The sequence below is a fragment of the Cyprinus carpio genome, chromosome B20 (assembly GCF_018340385.1).
Source record: "Cyprinus carpio isolate SPL01 chromosome B20, ASM1834038v1, whole genome shotgun sequence".
In the NCBI taxonomy this organism is placed as follows: Eukaryota; Metazoa; Chordata; class Actinopteri; order Cypriniformes; family Cyprinidae; genus Cyprinus; species Cyprinus carpio.
In genome coordinates, this window is record NC_056616.1 from 15,468,385 (window position 1) to 15,487,675 (window position 19,291).

The 19,291-nt window shown below is 36.1% G+C and overlaps 3 protein-coding genes across 5 annotated transcripts in view; 1 reads left to right on the forward strand and 2 right to left on the reverse strand.

The window, feature by feature from the left end:
• Nucleotides 1-142: 142 nt before the first annotated feature.
• Nucleotides 143-3,641, reverse strand: LOC109091715 (histidine triad nucleotide-binding protein 3-like). 2 transcript variants are annotated; one of them, XM_019105493.2, is made up of 5 exons: nt 2,855-3,592; nt 1,863-1,980; nt 1,478-1,547; nt 1,273-1,393; nt 143-1,154 (listed from the first exon to the last, which is right to left on the reverse strand). In XM_019105493.2, the coding sequence occupies exons 1-5, from the start codon at nt 2,975-2,977 to the stop codon at nt 1,071-1,073; spliced, it is 516 nt and encodes a 171-aa protein (XP_018961038.2). In that variant the 5' UTR covers nt 2,978-3,592; the 3' UTR covers nt 143-1,070. The 2 variants fall into 2 exon arrangements, with proteins under 2 accessions (XP_018961038.2, XP_042602927.1); XM_042746993.1 differs by lacking the exon at nt 143-1,154 and having other exon boundaries at nt 1,273-1,388; nt 2,855-3,641.
• Nucleotides 3,642-5,907: 2,266 nt separating this feature from the next.
• Nucleotides 5,908-11,849, forward strand: LOC109091717 (interferon regulatory factor 4-like). The gene is made up of 9 exons (XM_042746991.1): nt 5,908-6,048; nt 6,189-6,386; nt 7,112-7,298; nt 7,422-7,507; nt 7,586-7,688; nt 7,774-7,881; nt 8,967-9,299; nt 10,237-10,349; nt 10,495-11,849. The coding sequence occupies exons 2-9, from the start codon at nt 6,189-6,191 to the stop codon at nt 10,660-10,662; spliced, it is 1,296 nt and encodes a 431-aa protein (XP_042602925.1). The 5' UTR covers nt 5,908-6,048; the 3' UTR covers nt 10,663-11,849.
• A 2,366-nt stretch (nt 11,850-14,215) lies between these two features.
• The window catches only part of LOC109044844 (exocyst complex component 2-like), a 28,588-nt gene continuing 23,512 nt past the window's right edge, over nt 14,216-19,291 (reverse strand). For both annotated transcript variants that reach the window (XM_042746990.1, XM_042746989.1), the window contains exons 24-28: nt 18,231-18,286; nt 17,560-17,682; nt 16,892-16,953; nt 16,729-16,788; nt 14,216-15,617 (exon numbers count right to left, since the gene is read on the reverse strand). In XM_042746990.1, coding sequence (XP_042602924.1) covers nt 15,524-15,617; nt 16,729-16,788; nt 16,892-16,953; nt 17,560-17,682; nt 18,231-18,286 — 395 coding nt within the window. In that variant the 3' untranslated portion in view covers nt 14,216-15,523. The remainder of the gene's footprint in view (nt 15,618-16,728; nt 16,789-16,891; nt 16,954-17,559; nt 17,683-18,230; nt 18,287-19,291) is intronic.

Sequence of the window (19,291 nt, forward strand, 5' to 3'; positions counted from 1 at the left end):
TGAATGAGAAATTTTACTTTGCTTGGACTGTCGACTATTTTTAACAGCTTACAGATTTTTTTAAAACTATTTGGATATAAAATGTTACATGAGGAACATTTCCTTGTTACTTACAAATACCATACATGCCACAGTTGTGATCTACTGTTTATGGAAAACCATCTTTTATTTACATTTGCATGCAATCATTTAGCAGATGCTTTTATCCAAAGTGACATACAAATGAGGACAACAGAAGCAATCAAACCAACATGTAAGTGATGTGACAGGTCCCGGATGGTTTCCCGGAAGTTTTTTTCTTTTTAATAATAAATATAAAATACAAAGAATAAAGCATAGATAGAACAGAAATCAAATAGAGAGAGCTGGTGTTAGAGGTCCAAGTTGTTATTTTTTATAATAAATAAAAAGAAAACAAGTAGATAGAATAGAGGATGATCCATGTTTCAATGATTGCACTGCAAGCCTGTTTAACCTTTGTCCATGCCAAGAACCGCACACTTGGACAGGATGTGCCCCTCTGATCAATATGTAAAGAACATGAGCATGAACACTGAAGAAAACATAATGGTGTGACCTGTGGTGTCGCTAGGATTTCGGGAACACTGTAATGATTTTTTCTAGGCCTCCTCAAAATCACGTCCAGGGGGGTGGGGGGATTCTGACCCCCTGAGAACATTGTTCTGGGCACCTCCCAGAAACACCCCTGGGTGTGACTAAGAATGTGTTGATGACTCACTGTACAATAAATCTTTCACAATTTAGCATGTAGAATGTGTACAAACATAGATAATCAATTGCACAAAAATCAACATTTCCATCCATTTAATAACTTTAATAACTTTAATATTGATCAATTTACACTTTAAAAATACTGATTGTCAGTTTTAAGCATACCATCCTGGTTTTTAAAATAATTAAGCATTATATAAAAAAATATTAAATAACATTTAATAGAGGCTTTTAAGGCTCAAACCAAACAATGAAAAAGAAAAAAATAATGACCACTGATCTCCCCTAAAGTGCTTTGTGATTTCAAGTTTTTTAGTTCGGTAATAAGGCTCACAAAGCTACACACGGCGGCGTGCTACTGTCACATGCCCATTCTTTTTTTCTTTTTTATTCTCTGTCAGTTCTTGAAGCAGCTTCTCCTCCTTTAAAACAACACACACACACAAAAAGAGAAATAATGATAAATTGTTAAAACTTTATGTATTCATATACAACCAAGTGTAATCAAAGAAATGCTTGAAACATCTTTAGTTTACTCACAGTGAGGTACCAGAAAGATGTGTACTTGCATATCACCCATTTAAACACCTGACTAAAAGGTGCTAGAACATGGAGGTGCAGGTGGGGGACAGTGATATATGGAGGCACATGGAAACCTAAACTGAAATACAGTCATGTTCTCATTTAATAACTTTTTCATCCAAATAAATGCTTGATTAATATGACAGTAGTGTTGTCTTCAAACCTGATGTCTTCCAAATTTGTGACATTCTTGGCTTTTAGTACCTCTCTTCCCATATCCGCCATCTTCTTCACTGCTCAGGATAATAACATTTAGATTATTGAAAATCCCATTAAATCACTGTATGTAAATATTGTATCTTATTAAAAATACTCGTTTTCGATAAAATCAGTTAAATGAAACATCAGCCCTGTCATCAGTATGGCATTGCTTGTTAATTGTATTGTCGATATATAATCAGTATAACCATAAGAAAAATAAACCAGAAGTCCATACTTAATTTCTCTGTGTTACTACCTTCTGCTGGCTAGGAATACAAAAGCCATTCACAAAACAGTAATACACAATTTAATAATCAGATGCACATCCAAAAAAAACATAAGCTTACCAAGATTTATATCATCGGTTTGGAGTGACAAACAGCTATGGATATGTTTCTTAGGTATAACCAGGTAGTGATGAGGTGCACCTGGATAAATGTCCTGGAAACAAACAATGTCCTCATCCTGTAAAAAAGAAAAGAAAAGTTCATTACATTTTTATTTACTTTGGCATTAACAGTATATGATACTAATTATGTTAAAATCATTTATTATTATTGTATGTTACAGAAAACAGAGGGGAAACATTATGAATTTGTTTTATAAAAGTTCAAAGTAAATGACTTTATAATGTGTATTCTAAGGACCCCACTGTTTTTATTCAGGAACATACTGGATGAGTAACATCACTTTAGCCAATGAGAAATGACTCAGCATGACAGCAGAAAGTATGACTCAAAGGTATTTTTGAGATAAGCTAGGACAGTTTTGAGGACGTCAACAATTTGTTTTATTATGAATATTAAATTAATATATTTGCTTCTTTTTCATATTTCATACTCATATACCATATTAGTTAATAGATTTAGCTTCCCCCTCACAAAGCTCTTCCTCCTTTCCAGTAAAAGCCGGCAATCGTGTTATTACAGAAAGTAGCGAAAAGTGAAAGTAAAGCTCTGCTTCCGCTATAGTTTTTATGTCATTCGAAATGAAAACCTCTATATAACTCATTAAATAATGTCAAAATAAAAATAAGTACATCGAGAACGCTTTGTCCCCTAAATAAAGCGCTTCGAGTATCACAGAACTGTTCTCGAAGCTCAAGTCACGGAACCTGCTTATATTTCCTTCCCAGTTCACCTTTCTTCCTTCAAGTTGGATGATGATAATGACTATAATGAACTCTTGAAGAACTGTCAAATATAGGCTATAGACCTAATATTATAATGTTACATTTAGAAAGAGGAGCGAATTGACTTCACTGAATTGAATTCACCTTTGAAGTTAAGCCAAGTTACCTAGACAACAAGAAATCACAAATCGATAAAGATCAACTTACTTCCGCCAATATCTCAGTGGATGGATCGTCTCTGTTCGCGATTTTACAGAAAATACAAGTCTCTTCCCGGCAGTCGTCAGAGGAATCCTGCTTATCTTCAGAGGCACAGTTTTCTCCAGCCATTCTGACAGAAGACTAGTGTCCGGAACAAATGAAACTGATCCCACAAGCTCCCTTTGATTATGCCACATGTTCTTCCGTGTTAAAACGCCTACAGTGCAGATTACAAAATCCTGCTTTCAGGTCGGGTCAGCATTAGCCTACTAAAACAACTGACCAGAGTTAGTTTGTCCTAAAAACTATTCGTATCTAATCCATGACGACGCTTATAATAACGCCGTGTTTGTCTTTGTTGTTGATGAAAATAATAAAAGTATTAAACACTAGCTAAGTAATTAAACACTAGCTATATCAGGTAGACTTCTCGACTGTTTTATGACAAAGTGGGCGCTCTAGGTTACTGTGGTAATAATAAAATAAAAACAAAAGCAAACAAACGTGTAAACTACGTCTAACTGTTGAGGCCGCTGCCATTTTTTACATTACGTCATAGGGTCGGAGGTTTTTGAGTTTCAGCTTACGAACTATGTTTCTTGACGCACAATATAAATATGTTCTGTTCACTTTAACTTTTCTAGTGATCATATATGGCACAAAATCTCATCTCAGCACTTTTAATGAATAGCTATGCTGTTTTTGATTTTATCCAACATTTGTGAGAATTAGTCAGTTGAAACAGTTTTGAGGTTGATTGATCTAATTATAGTTTTCATTTTATAAAGGAAAAATATTAAATTATACCAGAACTGACACAGAAGGTCCCAAGCGTTGTTACTAGTGTTATTATTTTTTATTTAATAGTTATTGCAATAAGCGTATTATTTGATATTATTATTATTTAATATTAGCCTATTTAATGTTTTCACGAATTAGATATTTCAGACACCAAAATACAATTTTAAATATGAATTATATTAATGACACTTAAAAATAATATAATTATAATGTAAAATTAATATAATTTAATTCTTATTATATATAGTATATGTAATAATATATTTAATAATAAACAGACCAAATTAAAGTAGCCTAATTTATTATTATTTTGGATTATAGTTTACAACATGTAATAACTCATAATTCTCATTATTGGAATGTCTGGATCTGGGACAAGGTTAAAACAATAAATAATCATAATCTTCATAAGTAGCCCAAATAGATGATAAAGGTATGATAAAACATTTCAGATAGAATTTGACTTTCAAATGACACAAGAAAAAAAGCTGAAAAGTTACATTTTTAAATCCCAGTTACCATATAAAGTAAAAGAATTGTGTTGTGCCAGCAATCCCCTTTGTACTATTCATTGTAAATGTAACATCATTTTTCACAGGCTTGCATATCTTAGATCACAATTTAACTGGTTCCCATTGCTAGCTCATAAAATAATATTCATATAGGCCTACATTTCTTCAAAATAATTTTATTTTAAATAAAATTATTTAGCAGGTGGTTAATATTTGTTTTGGCAAATAAAGTTCCCTCACCATGATATGTTGGATTTATTTCAATATTGAAAGTCTCAGTGAATGTCACGATTCACACGGGGAGCAGGGGAATGAAGGAGCGAGGAGATGAGGAGTAAAGTAAATTCCAAAAACTTTAATGAACTCAGAGCTGGGAACCCAGAACACGAGATTACATTTAAAAGTGGTCGGGAAACGAGGGGCAGAACACACTTTAAATACACAGTAAGTAATTAAACACAGCTTGAACCAATAGAACTAAATATGGACAGGAACATGAAAAAACAAATAAGGGCATAATAATCAAACTGGAGCACGTGATGGAGGAAAACACAACACGAGACATGGAACAGATTCTGACACTACTCCCCCCTCCCGGCAGGTGCGTCCTCATGCCACACAACATCCAACGAGATGGTGGGGTGGGTGCTCTGGAGGTCCCTCAGGACAGACACGGGACGGCGGGTCTCCAGAGTGATACCCGTTTGGGGTGCCATGGCAGAGTAGGGAACTCAGGAGGCCATGGTGGATCAGAAAGTCCAGGAGGCCGTGGCCCCAGCCCCTGCCTCTACGACTGAAGCCCTACTTGACTCTGGAGCAGCCGGTGGGCATGACAGCAGGGTCCTCATACCTCTATATATATCTTACAATTTGTGGCAGTGTTATGACAATGTAAATTATGAATCAGAAATGAACCCATCTAACCTCCCACTATCACTGAATGAAAATGTCTTGTGTAGGATGAAAATTCTTTTATGAAGTGGTTGCTGTCGTCTTTTTAGAGAATGGCCCCTTACTGCCCTCTGTTGGCTACAAATAAACAGAGTTCAGCCTTACTGAGGAATGCCACTGAGATCAATACATAGGCTAGTTTGAAGCTTTCAGGTGACGGGAAACAGCTCAGACACTAGATATAGCAAGTAAAATGACAAGCCTTCTGCGGCAAATCACGTTAACATTATAACCTAGCAATATGTGATGGTTAGTTTGTGTTGGGCCTAATCTGTTAATATAGAGCACACTATAGTCAGATTAAAATGTGATAAAATGCGTTGTTTAAAAGAACGGTAATACAATGGTTTAAATACATGAGGGGCTAGTCATCTGGAACATGATTCAACAACGGTAAATTCATAAAGTGTCCCACTTCACATGAATTCACCATTACCATACACAAATCAGTCCGATTTATTAATATAGCATATTTTGGAATTTACCTAGATTTTCTTTTTCTTTTCTCCCATTTTATCGGTTGATTGCTGTTTTGTATTATTCAACGAGCCCACACGTTTCTGTATGTAGTTGCATGGCTAGGTTGTGCCCACTTTTAGAATCTAGTCAAGACTTGAACACACAAAATAACACTTATATCTATAAACAAACAGCTGACATTTCAACGTCACCGAATTCAAAGAAATGAAAATTATTTTATTAAACGCCAAAAGTCCCGCTGTAGCGCGCGTGGGCTCTACATCATGTGAAGCCCCCGCGTGCTTACGGGACGTCCGTCATATCTCACGCGCGCTGCAGGTGCGTGGATGAACGCTCCACCCCGTCAATGCAAACGATTGAAGAAAAGTCGCGGTCGAAAGCTGAACTACGTTACTGACACATTTCAAAACTCGAAAGCTCTGAAAGAGGGCAGCACGCGCTCCTGTACTTTCTGCAGTAGGCATATGTCTTTTTCACTTCAGACTTTGCTGCATTTTTAGTTATTTGTTTAACTACTAGCTTTAACCATATTGGTTTTTACATTTTATTTAGTAGTGCCAAATTAAAAAAAGAGTGATACACGATTCTATTTTCAGATGTGTTCAGATGAAGAGCGCTCGATGGCGGGGGGCTCCGGTAACGGAAAGTTGCGTCAGTGGCTAATAGAGCAGGTGGACACCGGAAAATACCCTGGACTCGTGTGGGAGAACGAGGAGAAGAGTATCTTTCGGATTCCGTGGAAACACGCGGGCAAACAGGACTACAACAGGGACGAGGATGCTGCGCTCTTCAAGGTACAGTCTGTCAGGATGAACGTTGAGGGGATGAGAAACAGACACATGCAGCGTCAGTAAAGACTTTTCTCTCTCATGTGATCTTAATAACATTGCATACAGTGCATGTATGTGATCGTACATTTGTGTTGTTAAAATACATTCAAATGCAACTCTTAACAACAGCAAACACAACTGCGTTGGAAAAACTTTTTTTTTTTCACGTTGTGAAATGTTGTAAAAACGTTTTGTGTTTGCTGGGACGTTGTCGAATTCAAATTGTTTTATATATTTTTTTGTGGTGCCTAAAAAATGTCTACTGTTTGGAGTCAAAGTCTCATTAAAAGGCTGAAATCATTAAGTAGACCTAGTGCAGTGTTAGCATTCACTCTGTATGAGAAAGCACGTTTCTTTTTTTTCTTCAGGTCAAACGTCTTAATATTCAGGACTCAAAAATTGAGTTTTTGTTTAAAATATTACCTTACTAAAATATGTTTGAAAACTTTTTTTTGAAAGCAACAATTAAGTATTAAGGAACGACAATGGTGGCACCACTCCACATCTATAAATCAAAAATTATTGGAAAAATGTATGAAACCAACATAAAACCAAGGTTACGTTTATACATACTTGACGTGTAATTGAAACTAGATTTCTTTAAAAAAAAAAAAAAAAAAACTTAAAAAAAAACTCCTTTTTAAGGTCATCCTAGTATAACATTGACCCATGTGTTGGCTTTCCTGCAGGCTTGGGCCCTGTTCAAAGGCAAGCACCGGGAGGGTATTGACAAACCTGACCCACCAACTTGGAAAACACGTCTTCGATGTGCTCTTAACAAGAGCAACGACTTTGAGGAGATTGTGGAACGCAGTCAGCTTGACATATCAGACCCCTATAAAGTGTATAGGATTGTTCCGGAAGGATCCAAAAAAGGCAAGGAAGGAGAAAAACATCAAATGACATCACACAGTAGAACAGCTATTTGCTGCCATTTGTCTAATAAATACTTCTTTAGATATGATGAATATATGAAATATGTATGTTTAAATGTTGCAGGATCCAGATCTCTTGAAGACTCACAGTCCAATTCAAGCTCACCCAGTTATCCAATACACCCACCTTATGCACCAGCACCATCTCAGGTTAGAATCAAACAACATCTTTGATTTGTATGTTCCTGTCTTTGCACTTCAGATAACCATATGTGCTTGTCATTACAGGTGTGCAACTATCTTTCTCCAGCAGACAGAGGATGGAGGGACTACTCATCCCTATCTGAGATCCCTTACAGCCAGAGCCCCTACACTCCACGCTGGGAACCTGGTACTTTGTGTGTTTGAGAGAGAAAGTACAACTACTGTAAGTTCAGGCAGCATGCAATTGCATTGACATATTTCTGTATGTGCAGGGTACCAGTTCAGTGGCTCTTTCTACAGTTGCAATGCATCTGATCCACAGCCGTCACCCTTCACCCTGGACACCAGCATGAGATCTGCTGAGGCAGTGGCCCTCTCAGGTACATAATCATAAACACACAGAGACAGTGACAGGCTCAATACAGGCAGGTGGACTGATCTTTAAGTAGTAGAAACAGATATGAAACACTAAAAACTAAAATCAGACATTTTAAGTACTACAAATTAATTTGGGAATCATAACATTATGATGTACTGAATGAAAAATTGATATTTTAACTAAAGATTGCTACTAATGATTTAAAGTCATAGTGTAAGTATCAATATTTTGAATGAAGCAGATTATCAAAAATGTAGAACAGGGACTTGGTTCTATCCATCAGTTGTTGACTGGATGGAGGCAAAGTGCAAATTTGGATTGTAAGAAAGGGGTTTAAGACTAAACAGTTTGAAAAGTCCAGAATACATGGTGTAGAATACAGAGAGAAGTTTGTCTTTTTTACCAGACGATTTATGACATTTTAATAAGAAATTATGGGGTAAAAAAAAACATATGCATGAATGAATCATTCAATAAAATCAATAATATGCATTTAGAAAACAGATTAATTTTAATTTCATTCTGACTTTAACAGTGGTAGGAGGTATTCATAAGAGGTGTTCCACTGACTTCCATTCATATGCATGCAAATACAGGCTCATACGAATTCCGCTGCATCCCAAAATATAAGTTTGGTGAACTCTGACCTGTGAATTTATATCACGTGAAGACATGTGACCAATAGAAGAATGAAATGTCATGGTGTATTAAATGTGCAGGATTGCAGTACAGTGGAGTAGACTGCATATTATTACATTTTTGATATGTTGAATTATGATTTTTAAAAAGTCATCATACTACAACCATTAAAGTGTATGTAATGTGTATGTTCAAGTTTATTTGTTTACATGTGCAATGCACATTAATGAACATTACTGTTAATGTGCCAGAATTAGCCAAAATGCTATTTGTTACAAAATGTTAAAAAGTCACCCTTAAAAAGCAAACAAAGCATCTTTTATTAGTACATAAAAAGACTAGAGTATCTGCCGCTTTATTAAATTGTGTTTAAAAAGATATTAATTTAGCGTTAGATGATGCCAGGTCATCAAAGTGTTTATTTCATTTGATCTTCTTTTCAAATAGATTACCGCCTACATGTGGTGGTGTTTTACCGGGAAACTCTGGTGCGAGAGGTAACAGTGAGTAGTCCAGAAGGCTGTCAGCTGGGCCCTAGCAGAGAGGGACAGGCCTACGCTTCACCTGGGGCCCCAGAGCTGGTTGAACTCCCTCATGCTGAAGGGGCATCTCTGGAGCGTGGCGTTATACTCTGGATGGCCCCTGACGGGCTCTACGCCCGCCGCCGCTGCCCCTGCAGGGTGTACTGGGAGGGAGCTCACGCACCACCTACCGACAAACCCAACAAGCTGGAGAGAGAGCAGAACTGCAAACTGCTGGACACTCATCTGTTCATAACAGGTTAGTGCATAGGAACATATTCACGTGTAAGGCATTTCATATAAATTACACTAAGATTATGACAAATTATCTGATGTCATTCATTGGAAAACAAACAGAAATGAATAAACAAATTAACAGATTAATTCATCACTCATAGTTTTCAGTAAACGCTGACAGTCATTTATGGTAAATCTTTATAACTGTCTATTAATTCATTTTGTATGTATCTCCAAAATATACACATTTTACTGTAAACAAACACGTCAGACTTTTACAGTAAATAGTGTCACATTATCTGTGGGTTGATATTTAGTGACAGTCACAGTCAGTCATCTATGAGTTACAACTAATGCACGCCCACCCTCTGTCATAGATTCACTGATTGTTGTGATTCTCACAGAACTTTCCAGCAAATGATGAATACAACTCAAATACCACAGAAATCACATGTGCCACATTTGACCTAAAGCTCATGGTATGGAAAGCAAATAGAGATTGAGAAAAAAAAAATTGTATTATAGAAAGAGATAAGATCATTTGCTTTACCCAGTGGCTTAAGAAACATCATCAGATACATGCCATTTACAGATAAACACTTTGTAACAAGGATGTACTTAAGTATTCAAGATTCAGGATAATAGTTTAAGATTTGATCATTTTGAATGACCGTTAATCTGAATAATCTGCCACATTTTATACAGACGTTCAAAAGTTTGGGGTCAGTATAATTTTTTTTAAACGAAATTGATACTTTTATTCAGCGGTTTTATGCATTAAATTAACAAAGATCTTTTTAACACATTTATAATATTGTAAATGTTTTCTATTTTAAATAAATACTGTCCTTTTGAAATACCTGTTCATTAGAGTCCTGAAAAAAAAAAAAAAAAAATCTAATGTATTGCTTAAGTTCTCACCTGTCATTGTATGTGATTAAAATCCATCTCTTTTGTAGAGTTGCAGAGTTACGCCCTGCACGCTCGTCCTGCACCATGTTCTCAAGTCCTGCTTTTCTTTGAGGATGAGAGCACCGATGCTCAAAGACCAAGAAGGACTTTCACAGTGCAGGTACATTTCTTTGGTTCCTTATAATACCGAATGTTAATATGTTAATAATAATGTTAATATTATTAATAATGTTAATAATGAAGTTATGAACAAAACATAAATGATATTCATGTCATCTTAATGTGCTTTTGTCATCATGTCACAGGTTGAGCCACTGTTTGCTCGTCAGCTTCTTTTCCTCAGTCATCCCGGCAGCATGAACTACATCCGCAGCCATGAGCTTTCACACCTGCCCGCTGAACACACCCTCTCCCCGACCCAAGACTACCACAGAGTCATCACCCATCTCCCTAACAGCGGCCCTCAAAATTGACCCTGGAGGCTTGTCACTTCGTGCTTAATCCTGGAATAAACCCAGGGTTAAAGCAAGTTTTAATCCTGGGTTAAAGGGATAGTTCACAATAAAAAAAGAATGAAGATTCTGTTATCATTTACTCACCCTCATGTTGTTCCAAACCTGTAGGACTTTCTTTCTTCTATGGAACATAGAAGGTATTCTGAAGAACACTGAGAACCAAATGACCCGTTGACTTCTATTGTATTGACAAAAAAAAACTCTTAGACATTTCTACAAGTGCTTTAATGTTCCACAGAAGAAAGACAGCCATACAGGTTTAGCATGATATGAGGGCGAGTAAACTACAGAATTTTCAGAATTTTTCTTGTAATTTTGAAAGGGGGTTAACTCAGGGTTACAAAGCTTTGCTTATGAACAGATGATGGACAAGCAGTTATTAAAAGAGTTTACATGCTCACCAAGTGCCACACTTGTCCAATCAATGTGCAAACAAGAATGTTAACCCAGAGTTTAAATTTGTACTTTGAAAAATCTCAAACTTAGAAACCCAGGACAAAATATTAACCCAGGGTGAGGTTTAAACAGGACTGTTAATCCTGGGTTAACTGTAAAAATCGCCCAAGTCTTGTAAGCTAAAGTGTAAAAGGTAAATGTTGGAATTCTGCTGTGCCTTTCGGGACACTAGAGCTGAGCAGAATCCTAGCAGGATAATCTAGAGTGATAACAGACAACATCAGATGCAAAACTGTTGTCATGTTTAAAACTGAGAAAGACATAAATGTGTGTACGACTCACAAGGATAAATGATTGTATTATGTCGGCATACGTCAAATGTGTGAACTTTTTGCTGACATGACAAAAGAATGTAAAGTGTGAATATTAGCTGTGATTGATTGTTTCTTGCAACATTTGTTTGAGCTGCATTCAGAATATAAAAGTTGAAGAATTTGATGTATATAGGCTATGCATTTAGAAAAAAAAGTGAAAGTCAGTTTTCAAATTGCAGTTCTTTTATAAACATTTTTGTGTACAATTCTGACTAAATGTTCTACTTTTTTTATTCCACTACTTTTGCTCTTTTGTTACTGAATTGCCTTAAAATTGATGCCAACTTTGGTTTTAATAAAAAAAAGTGAAAAAAATGGAGTGCATGTGCTCTGATTCCTGACCTGTACAGGGTAAAAATGACACCTAAAATATTAAGCAGCACAACTGTTTTCGATAATGATAATGATAATGATAATGATAAGAATTTCTTAATCACCAAATCAACCTATTAGAATGATTTCTGAAAGATCACATGACACAGACAACTGGAGCAATAGCTGCTGAAAATTCAGCTTTACCATCTCAAGAATAAATTACATTTAAAAAATGTATTCAAATATAAAACAGCTATACTAAATAATAAGACCTTTGTTCATCTTCGGAACACAAATCAAGATATTTTTGATGAAATCCGAAAGCTTTCTGACCCTCCCATAGACAGCAAGGGTCCTACCATGACCAAGGCACAGAAACATACTAAGGACATCGTTAAAATACTCAATGTGAGGGTCAGAAAGCTCTCGGATTTCATACAAAATATCTAAATTTGTGTTCCGAAGATCAACAAAGGTCTTGCGGTTTTAGAACGACATGAGGGTAATTAATGACAGAATTTTCATTTTTGGGTGAACTATCCCTCTAAAGTTTTTACTATATTTTGGATCAAATAAATGCATCCTTGGTGACTTCTATCAAAAATAATAAAACATTTTACCGACCCTAAACTTTTGAACAATACTGAATCTCAAAATTATAGCACTGTTTTTCTCCTTTCCCACTAATTTTGCTTTTAAGTTCACTTCTACTAGAGAGGATTCTTTCTAAACAAAACTGGACGTCATTTGCCTGAGTCTCTCCATTGCTGGTGGGCTGACTGTCTTTCTCAGTCGCTTTGGTGCATTTCTCAAATCATCCTTAATATTTGCAAAAAAGTATGTGCATTTCTCAAAACAATTTGTACAAACAGCAACACACGATGGATTACCTGCAAAAGCCTGTAACTTGTGCAAAATCTTTAGTTCATCTCTCAAAAGTAAGCATTTATGTCAATGAACATAGTGCCATCAGAATGAAAAGTCCTTGTGTCATTGTCCACAAACAAGATAGTCAAAATGCTTAGTCATGTTGTCAATATAACAATGCACTTTGTTAGTATTACCTGATGTAAACTATGGCAACATTTTGGATGACAGTTACTGTATTTAACCATATGCCTTATGCTTCTGTAGGTCATATATCCATTTCAAAAGTACAAATTTACACATTACTGTATGTGGGATATTGACTGAAAGAGACGGGATAGAATTACCAGTTACACTTTTACTTTGTGACCATCTGTCTATCCAGTATATGCTTTCCAACTGAAGATTCATGAGATGAACCTGAGCTATTTCAGAGAAATGGTTTATCATTAGTTGATCTACATTCTCTTCATTAGTGAAAGTCAAGATTCACTTGCACAATTCATGCCAAATTTACAAATAGTCTAATAATAATTTGTAAATGTGCTTGACAGTTTGTGACAACTAGATCAACCATTTTGCATTCAATGACTCATACGATGAACTAGAGACTAGATGTTTTGAGGGGTAAGGCTACTGAACAGAAAACTATATAATACATTTTGAGTAACATGACATTAGCAACTGATAATGTAGGAAACATAATCAATTGCAACTTGTTCAAAAGAATGAGAAACTGGTTTTATGATGTGTACAATTGACTAGATCAGTGGTTCCCAACCTCATTCCTGGAGGCCCCCCAACACTGCACATTTTGGATCTCTCCTTTGTCTGACACACCCATTTCAGGTCTTTGAGTCTCTACTAATGAGCTGATGATCTGAATCAGGTATGTTTGATTAAGGAAACATGGAACACCTTCAGTGTTGGGGGGCCTCCAGGAACGTGGTTGGGAACCACTGGACTAGATGATGTAGAGGCTGTACAAGTAGTTGAGTTTTTTATCTGATTTGAGAAATGCACCAAAGCGACTGAGAAAAACTGTAACTAAGCTAAGCTTCTATAAGAGGCAAGAGGGGAATACTTTTAGCCCCCACTACAAACACTGGAATCCCCATGAACGTGTGTAGATCTGGTGGGACGTCAAGCCCTCATATACGTTGAGCAGAAGCAATGTTGTCTGCAGAGAATATAACCGGGGTGTGTAAGCGAGTGACAGTGCACACACAGGATGGTGTTTGTGGTTTGGAGACAGGATGGTGCAGGCAGTCTAAACTCAATGACATCACAGAGGAAGAGGCAGACCGACAGAAGCATTTTTTCTTCCTTCTCAATGAAAACAGCCAGAATGCTTCATTGGTTGTTGTTTTGTTGACCTTAAAACTATAATGAACAATGTTGTGTACTACATGCAATTCGGATTGACCTAATTCCAATGTAAAAGAACTAATTAGGTCAAAAAGTATTGAAACTATGCTATTGTGTGAGACTGTTCACTTAGGGATGCATGGGACATCCTTAGAAACTTTCGAGAGGTTTTACATAAACAAAAATTCTTCGAGTTTTCCACTGTTTATGGGCTTACTCAATTTCTCAATTACACACAAACATGTTTTGGATCATTTTCCGCTGCCTACAGAGCGGAAAGGTGCAATCATTAAAAACTTCCCTTAAGCTGTACTGCCTGAGATCAATACACCCACTCTTTCACCTGGTGCCACATGCGGCTTTGATGCTGTTCAGTCAGATTGCTTCCCTTAAATGAGTGGGTGTTAAGTGCTCTAAATTTAGAAGAATAGAAATCAACAAACAACACTCAAAATTTCAGGTTCACACAAATAACGGAATGAGTTATGATGAGACAAAGATAAAAACAAATATTCAGATCATTGTGGAGAGTTTCTGATGGCATGTTGGCAGCCTGCGATCTTGTTTTCTAGTCAGTTATATCTTAAACTCCTAAACCACGTGCCAGTGCTTGGGCACCCAGCATTTAATAGCAGTTTACAGTAAAGGACACCTCCCAATACTGAACACTTCCTCCTGGGACAGGTAAAATTACCCCCGCATTGCTGAGGAGGGGCAGGGTGTGTATCTCTCCGTCTGACACTAGTCAGGGTGTGTGCATGAATAGCTGATCGTGTGGTCATAATAGACTTCAGCACAAAACGACTCTCTTAATAAAAATGAGAACAAGAGTCATTTCAGAACTCAATAGTTTCATCTACCATGTGCAATACTCTTGCCAATTCTGACTCCCTCACACACACAAATACACAAATCTGGCAACTACTTAAGCAACTGTCTTTAACGTTGGCAGAAAAGCCACTCTGTGTAAGAGCACAAAGAATTATTTTGGCCTTTAATGTGCATCTGAGGCAGTACAACACTGCTACAAGCTCAAAAAACAAGTGTAATTCAGGAAACAGAAAAGGCTATATTAGTGGCACTATATTGACTTTTAATGGTTCTTAATGCTTTTTAAAACTGAAATGGTGTCTAAAGCCCCGTTCACACCAAGAATGATAACTATAAAGATAACAATATTAGCATCCACAACAGGAAAGGATATCGTCTGTCTATTCTAAGTGCACGTGCGTCTGCCGCTTTAAATTCATGAGCTCATTATAGCAGGATGGATTCTGATTGGCTCGTTCATCAGCTGTAAAAAATCGTTCTGAAAATGATTCCACCGACATCATTTCTCTGTACCCTTTATCGTTATAATTGTAGTGTGGACTCTGCTATTCTTTAATATTGAGAACGATTTTTAGAACTATATCTTTATAGTTATCGTGCTTGGTGTGAATGGGCCTTCAGTGTTACAACGAAGAGGCGCTGTTGAAATGTTGGGGTTTTGTGAAGGATTATCGTTTCACAGGCTGAAAAGAAGCAGGATTGAAGCAATTAAGCTGTAGCTTCATGCTACTCTTAAACTTATTCAGTAGCTCTTCCAAGAGTCTGAGAAAAGAGAGAGAGAGGGATGTATTAGAAAAAAAATGCAAACTATTAACCAAGCCAAACTTACCCTCAATAAACAAAATCATCACTAAAGACATCTGTACTTATTTGCAAGTTGAATAAATAATCAAATTTGAGACACTATATGAAGCACTACTGTGCCAGGATGCCACTCAATTCTGATTTTTTTAAGCAAAGACACATCAAACTGACTAGTACATTGTTGAAAAAGATTTCTATTCTATGAACTTTCTATTCACCAGAAAATACTGAAAAAATGTGTCACGGTTTCCACTAAAACATTAAGCAGCTCAATTGTTTTCAACAGTATTGATACTAATAAGAAATGTTTCTTGAGCATGAAATCAGCATATTAGAATGATTTCCGAAGGATCATGTGACACTGAAGCTTTGCCATCACAGAAATAAATTACATTATATTTAAAAATATATTAATGTTAGTACCGACGAAGTATAATAACAGTGTAAATGTATTTTGATTAAATAAATAAAAACTTTTGAATGGTAGTGTGTGTTAAAATACGTATTTGCTGGAATGTTACGCAGTTATATCTGGTAATTTTACAACTTAAATAACCCTGTAACAGCAACAAATTCATAAACATACTTTGGCTGGAAAATGATGGTATGCAATCCAAAACATTACTGATCAATTTACAAACTTCAACTCATTTAAAATGGACAGTTCCAAGTCTATTACAAGTCATTTGCAATTACACATCTTAACACAGGCCACTTTCAGTGCGTCAGTCACTACAGAGAAAGCCATCCTTGCCTGCTAGCTCTAACAGCTTCATACTTTGAAGTGATTTATATTATCAGGACTTGCTCAGCTATTTATGATTTACAACCTCAAAGTGGTCAAAAACATGGAAATTTATCAGTAGCATGTGAGAAAAAATTTAAATACCAAGATGTTCCCATCATCTAAAAGAAGAGTAAACCGAACACTTGGATGTCATGTCATGACATTTGAGCTCAGCTCTAATTTTCATCATCTCTGATGACTAACATTTGTTTAAAAAAGTGTTAAATATAACATTCAGCATGTATTTGACTGAAAATTCCAAATGTTACAGTGATAACTTACTTCTTGTCAGTTCCACTCTGTAGCTGTGGTAGAGCTTCCACTGCCTGCTTAAAACTAGTGCTGAGACACATATGAGACAACATCACACACCCACATTATCATACTAACACTTTTTGGTTTTAATGGTATTTAGACATCTGTGTTGAACGTGTTTATTTCTTACCGACTCTCTGATGTAAGGTACGGCTCTATAGCGTCTCGCAGTGCACAGATTTCCAAACGCGCCTGACAAGAAAAATATTAATGATGGTGAAAAATTATGATGTGGATTTCAACACCTTAAAGGGATAGTTCACCCAAAAATTTTAATTCTGTCATTAATTTCTCACCCTTTTGTCGTTCCAAACCCCTAAGACCTCTATTCATCTTCGTAACACAAATTAAGATATTTTTGATGAAATCCGAGAGCTTTCTGACCCTCCCATAGACAGCAAGTGTCCTTACACGAACAAGGTCCAAAAACATAGCAAGGACATCAGTAAAATAATCCATGTGACATGGGTTCAACCGTTACTTTACGAAGCTAGGAGAATACTTTTTGTTTGTGAAAGAAAACAAAAATAACAAATATATTCAACAATTCGTCTTCTCCGCATCACCCTAGTGCCATTTTGGAGAGTATGCACTGAATGTAAACAGCATATGCTGTTCTGTGTCAGCTGCACGGAATATGTTTGATCTGAACGTAAACGACACATCCGCATGACACAGGCCTTACAGGTTTGGAACAACATGAGAGTGAGTAATTAATGACAGAATTTTCATTTTTGGGTGAACTATCCCTTTCAGATCAAATGCTAACTGTAAGTGTATATGAGGAGTGGCTTTTACCTGCAGTGCACCATTTTTACTAAAGGAGGACACACACTGCATCAGACGGCTCATTTCTTCAGCTACAGCCTCAATGATCTTTGATAAAACACGAGGAACCAGCTCCTTGGAAACCGTGAAAACCTGAAAGAGCAAAAAACAGAGATTCTTGGAGACTCTGTCCATTAACTTCACCAATATGGCTGCTGAAAATTCAGCTTTGCAATAACCAGAATAATTTAAATAGTAAAATACATTAAAATAAATAAATAAGTAAAAACAGTAATATTGTGAAATAATTTTTGAATTGAAATAATATTTCACAATATTACTGTTTTTCCTTGGTCATCTTAAAAACGTTCAGTAAAAATTGCACTAACCCTCCAAATTGTATTGTATATTTACAGTTGACTGTTTAGTTTGTCATGTTTTTGAATTTTTCACCAAGCTTTGGGAATTTTGGGATTGTCTTATCCACAAAGACAACGTGATGCTGTTTTAGGATTTGGCCAAAACAAGGTACCTTATAATAAAACACACTGTTGCTGCCTACTTTTTAGAAATGTGTACCTATAAAACTTTTTTTAAATGCTGTCTATGTAAGTAGCTCACAAGGTTTTGGAACAGAAAAGCTGGCATTCTTAAGGTGTAAGATAACAGGGTATCTTTTAAAGCAGAGATGAGCATCTCACCTCAGCATGAACAGAGATAATGCTGACCAAAGCCTCCTTCAAATAACTCCTCACACCTGAGTCAGAAAGAGAGAATGGGAATGAGAAAAGATAGATCAATGAGTCATGTTCTTGCACTTTAAGGTTCAAGAAAGTTTAAACAAGGGGGTTAGTAACCATCTGAAACATAGAAGATGAGAGGAAAACCTTATCAGCTTCTCTTCACAAGTGTGACATGGTTTTGCCTAGTTGTCAGAAATTTGATTAAGTCTAACATGTTGTGTGCAAATTTCCTCCTCCATACTGAGGTCAAGCAAAATAATCTCCTTTAACATATTTCAAATAAAATTTTCATTTAATTTTATTATTTTTTCAAAGTGATTATTTCACTACAGTTTAAAAGTTTGGGGTGAGCAAGATTCTTTTACTCTTTTGGAGAAGTCTCTTATGCTCACCTAGGTTCTTTTTATTTGATACAGAAAAACATTAATATTCTGAAACATGAATACAATTCAAAGCAACTGTGTTCTATTTTAATATACTTTAAGTGTAATTTACTCCAGTCTTCAGAGTCACATGATCCTTCAGAAATCATTCTAATACGCTGATTTGGGCCTCAAGAAACATTTCTTACAGATATCAATGTTGAAAACAGTTTTGTAGAAACCATAATACGTTTTTCCAGGATTCTCTGATAAAATTCTTTGATAAAATATTTGAAACAAAATTTTTGCAACATGTCTCACTGTCATTTTTGATCAATATAATGCATCCTTGCTGAATAAAAGTACTTTAAAAAAAATCGTATTGATCTCAAACCTTTGAACAGTAGCGTACATTCTTGTGTAATAACATTAGCTTGTCTAGTTTGGAGCTAAAGATAATGACTGGGAGCTAAATCAGAGCAATGGTGAAGTGTAATGAGGTTGGTTTTACACAGTTCAACAAGTTCTTCTTATAATGTCTCAGAAGCAGAAAAAAGTTCTTGCAAGTTCACAAATGATTCACATAACCAATAGCATTTAGTCAAGTATGCATCAACAGACCAAATCCTACAAAATACACACACACACACACTGTCA

Excerpts from the sequence above, each read along its gene's own strand:
- LOC109091715 (XM_019105493.2), bottom strand. The coding sequence starts at position 2,977 with ATGGCTGGAGAAAACTGTGCCTCTGAAGATAAGCAGGATTCCTCTGAC. Across the intron at positions 1,548-1,862 it reads AACCGATGATATAAATCTTG|TGAAGAAGATGGCGGATATG; the intron begins GTAAGCTTATGT and ends TATCCTGAGCAG. Across the intron at positions 1,155-1,272 it reads CATCTTTCTGGTACCTCACT|GAGGAGAAGCTGCTTCAAGA; the intron begins GTGAGTAAACTA and ends GTTGTTTTAAAG.
- LOC109091717 (XM_042746991.1), top strand. The coding sequence starts at position 6,189 with ATGTGTTCAGATGAAGAGCGCTCGATGGCGGGGGGCTCCGGTAACGGA. Across the intron at positions 6,387-7,111 it reads AGGATGCTGCGCTCTTCAAG|GCTTGGGCCCTGTTCAAAGG; the intron begins GTACAGTCTGTC and ends GCTTTCCTGCAG. Across the intron at positions 7,508-7,585 it reads ATGCACCAGCACCATCTCAG|GTGTGCAACTATCTTTCTCC; the intron begins GTTAGAATCAAA and ends TTGTCATTACAG.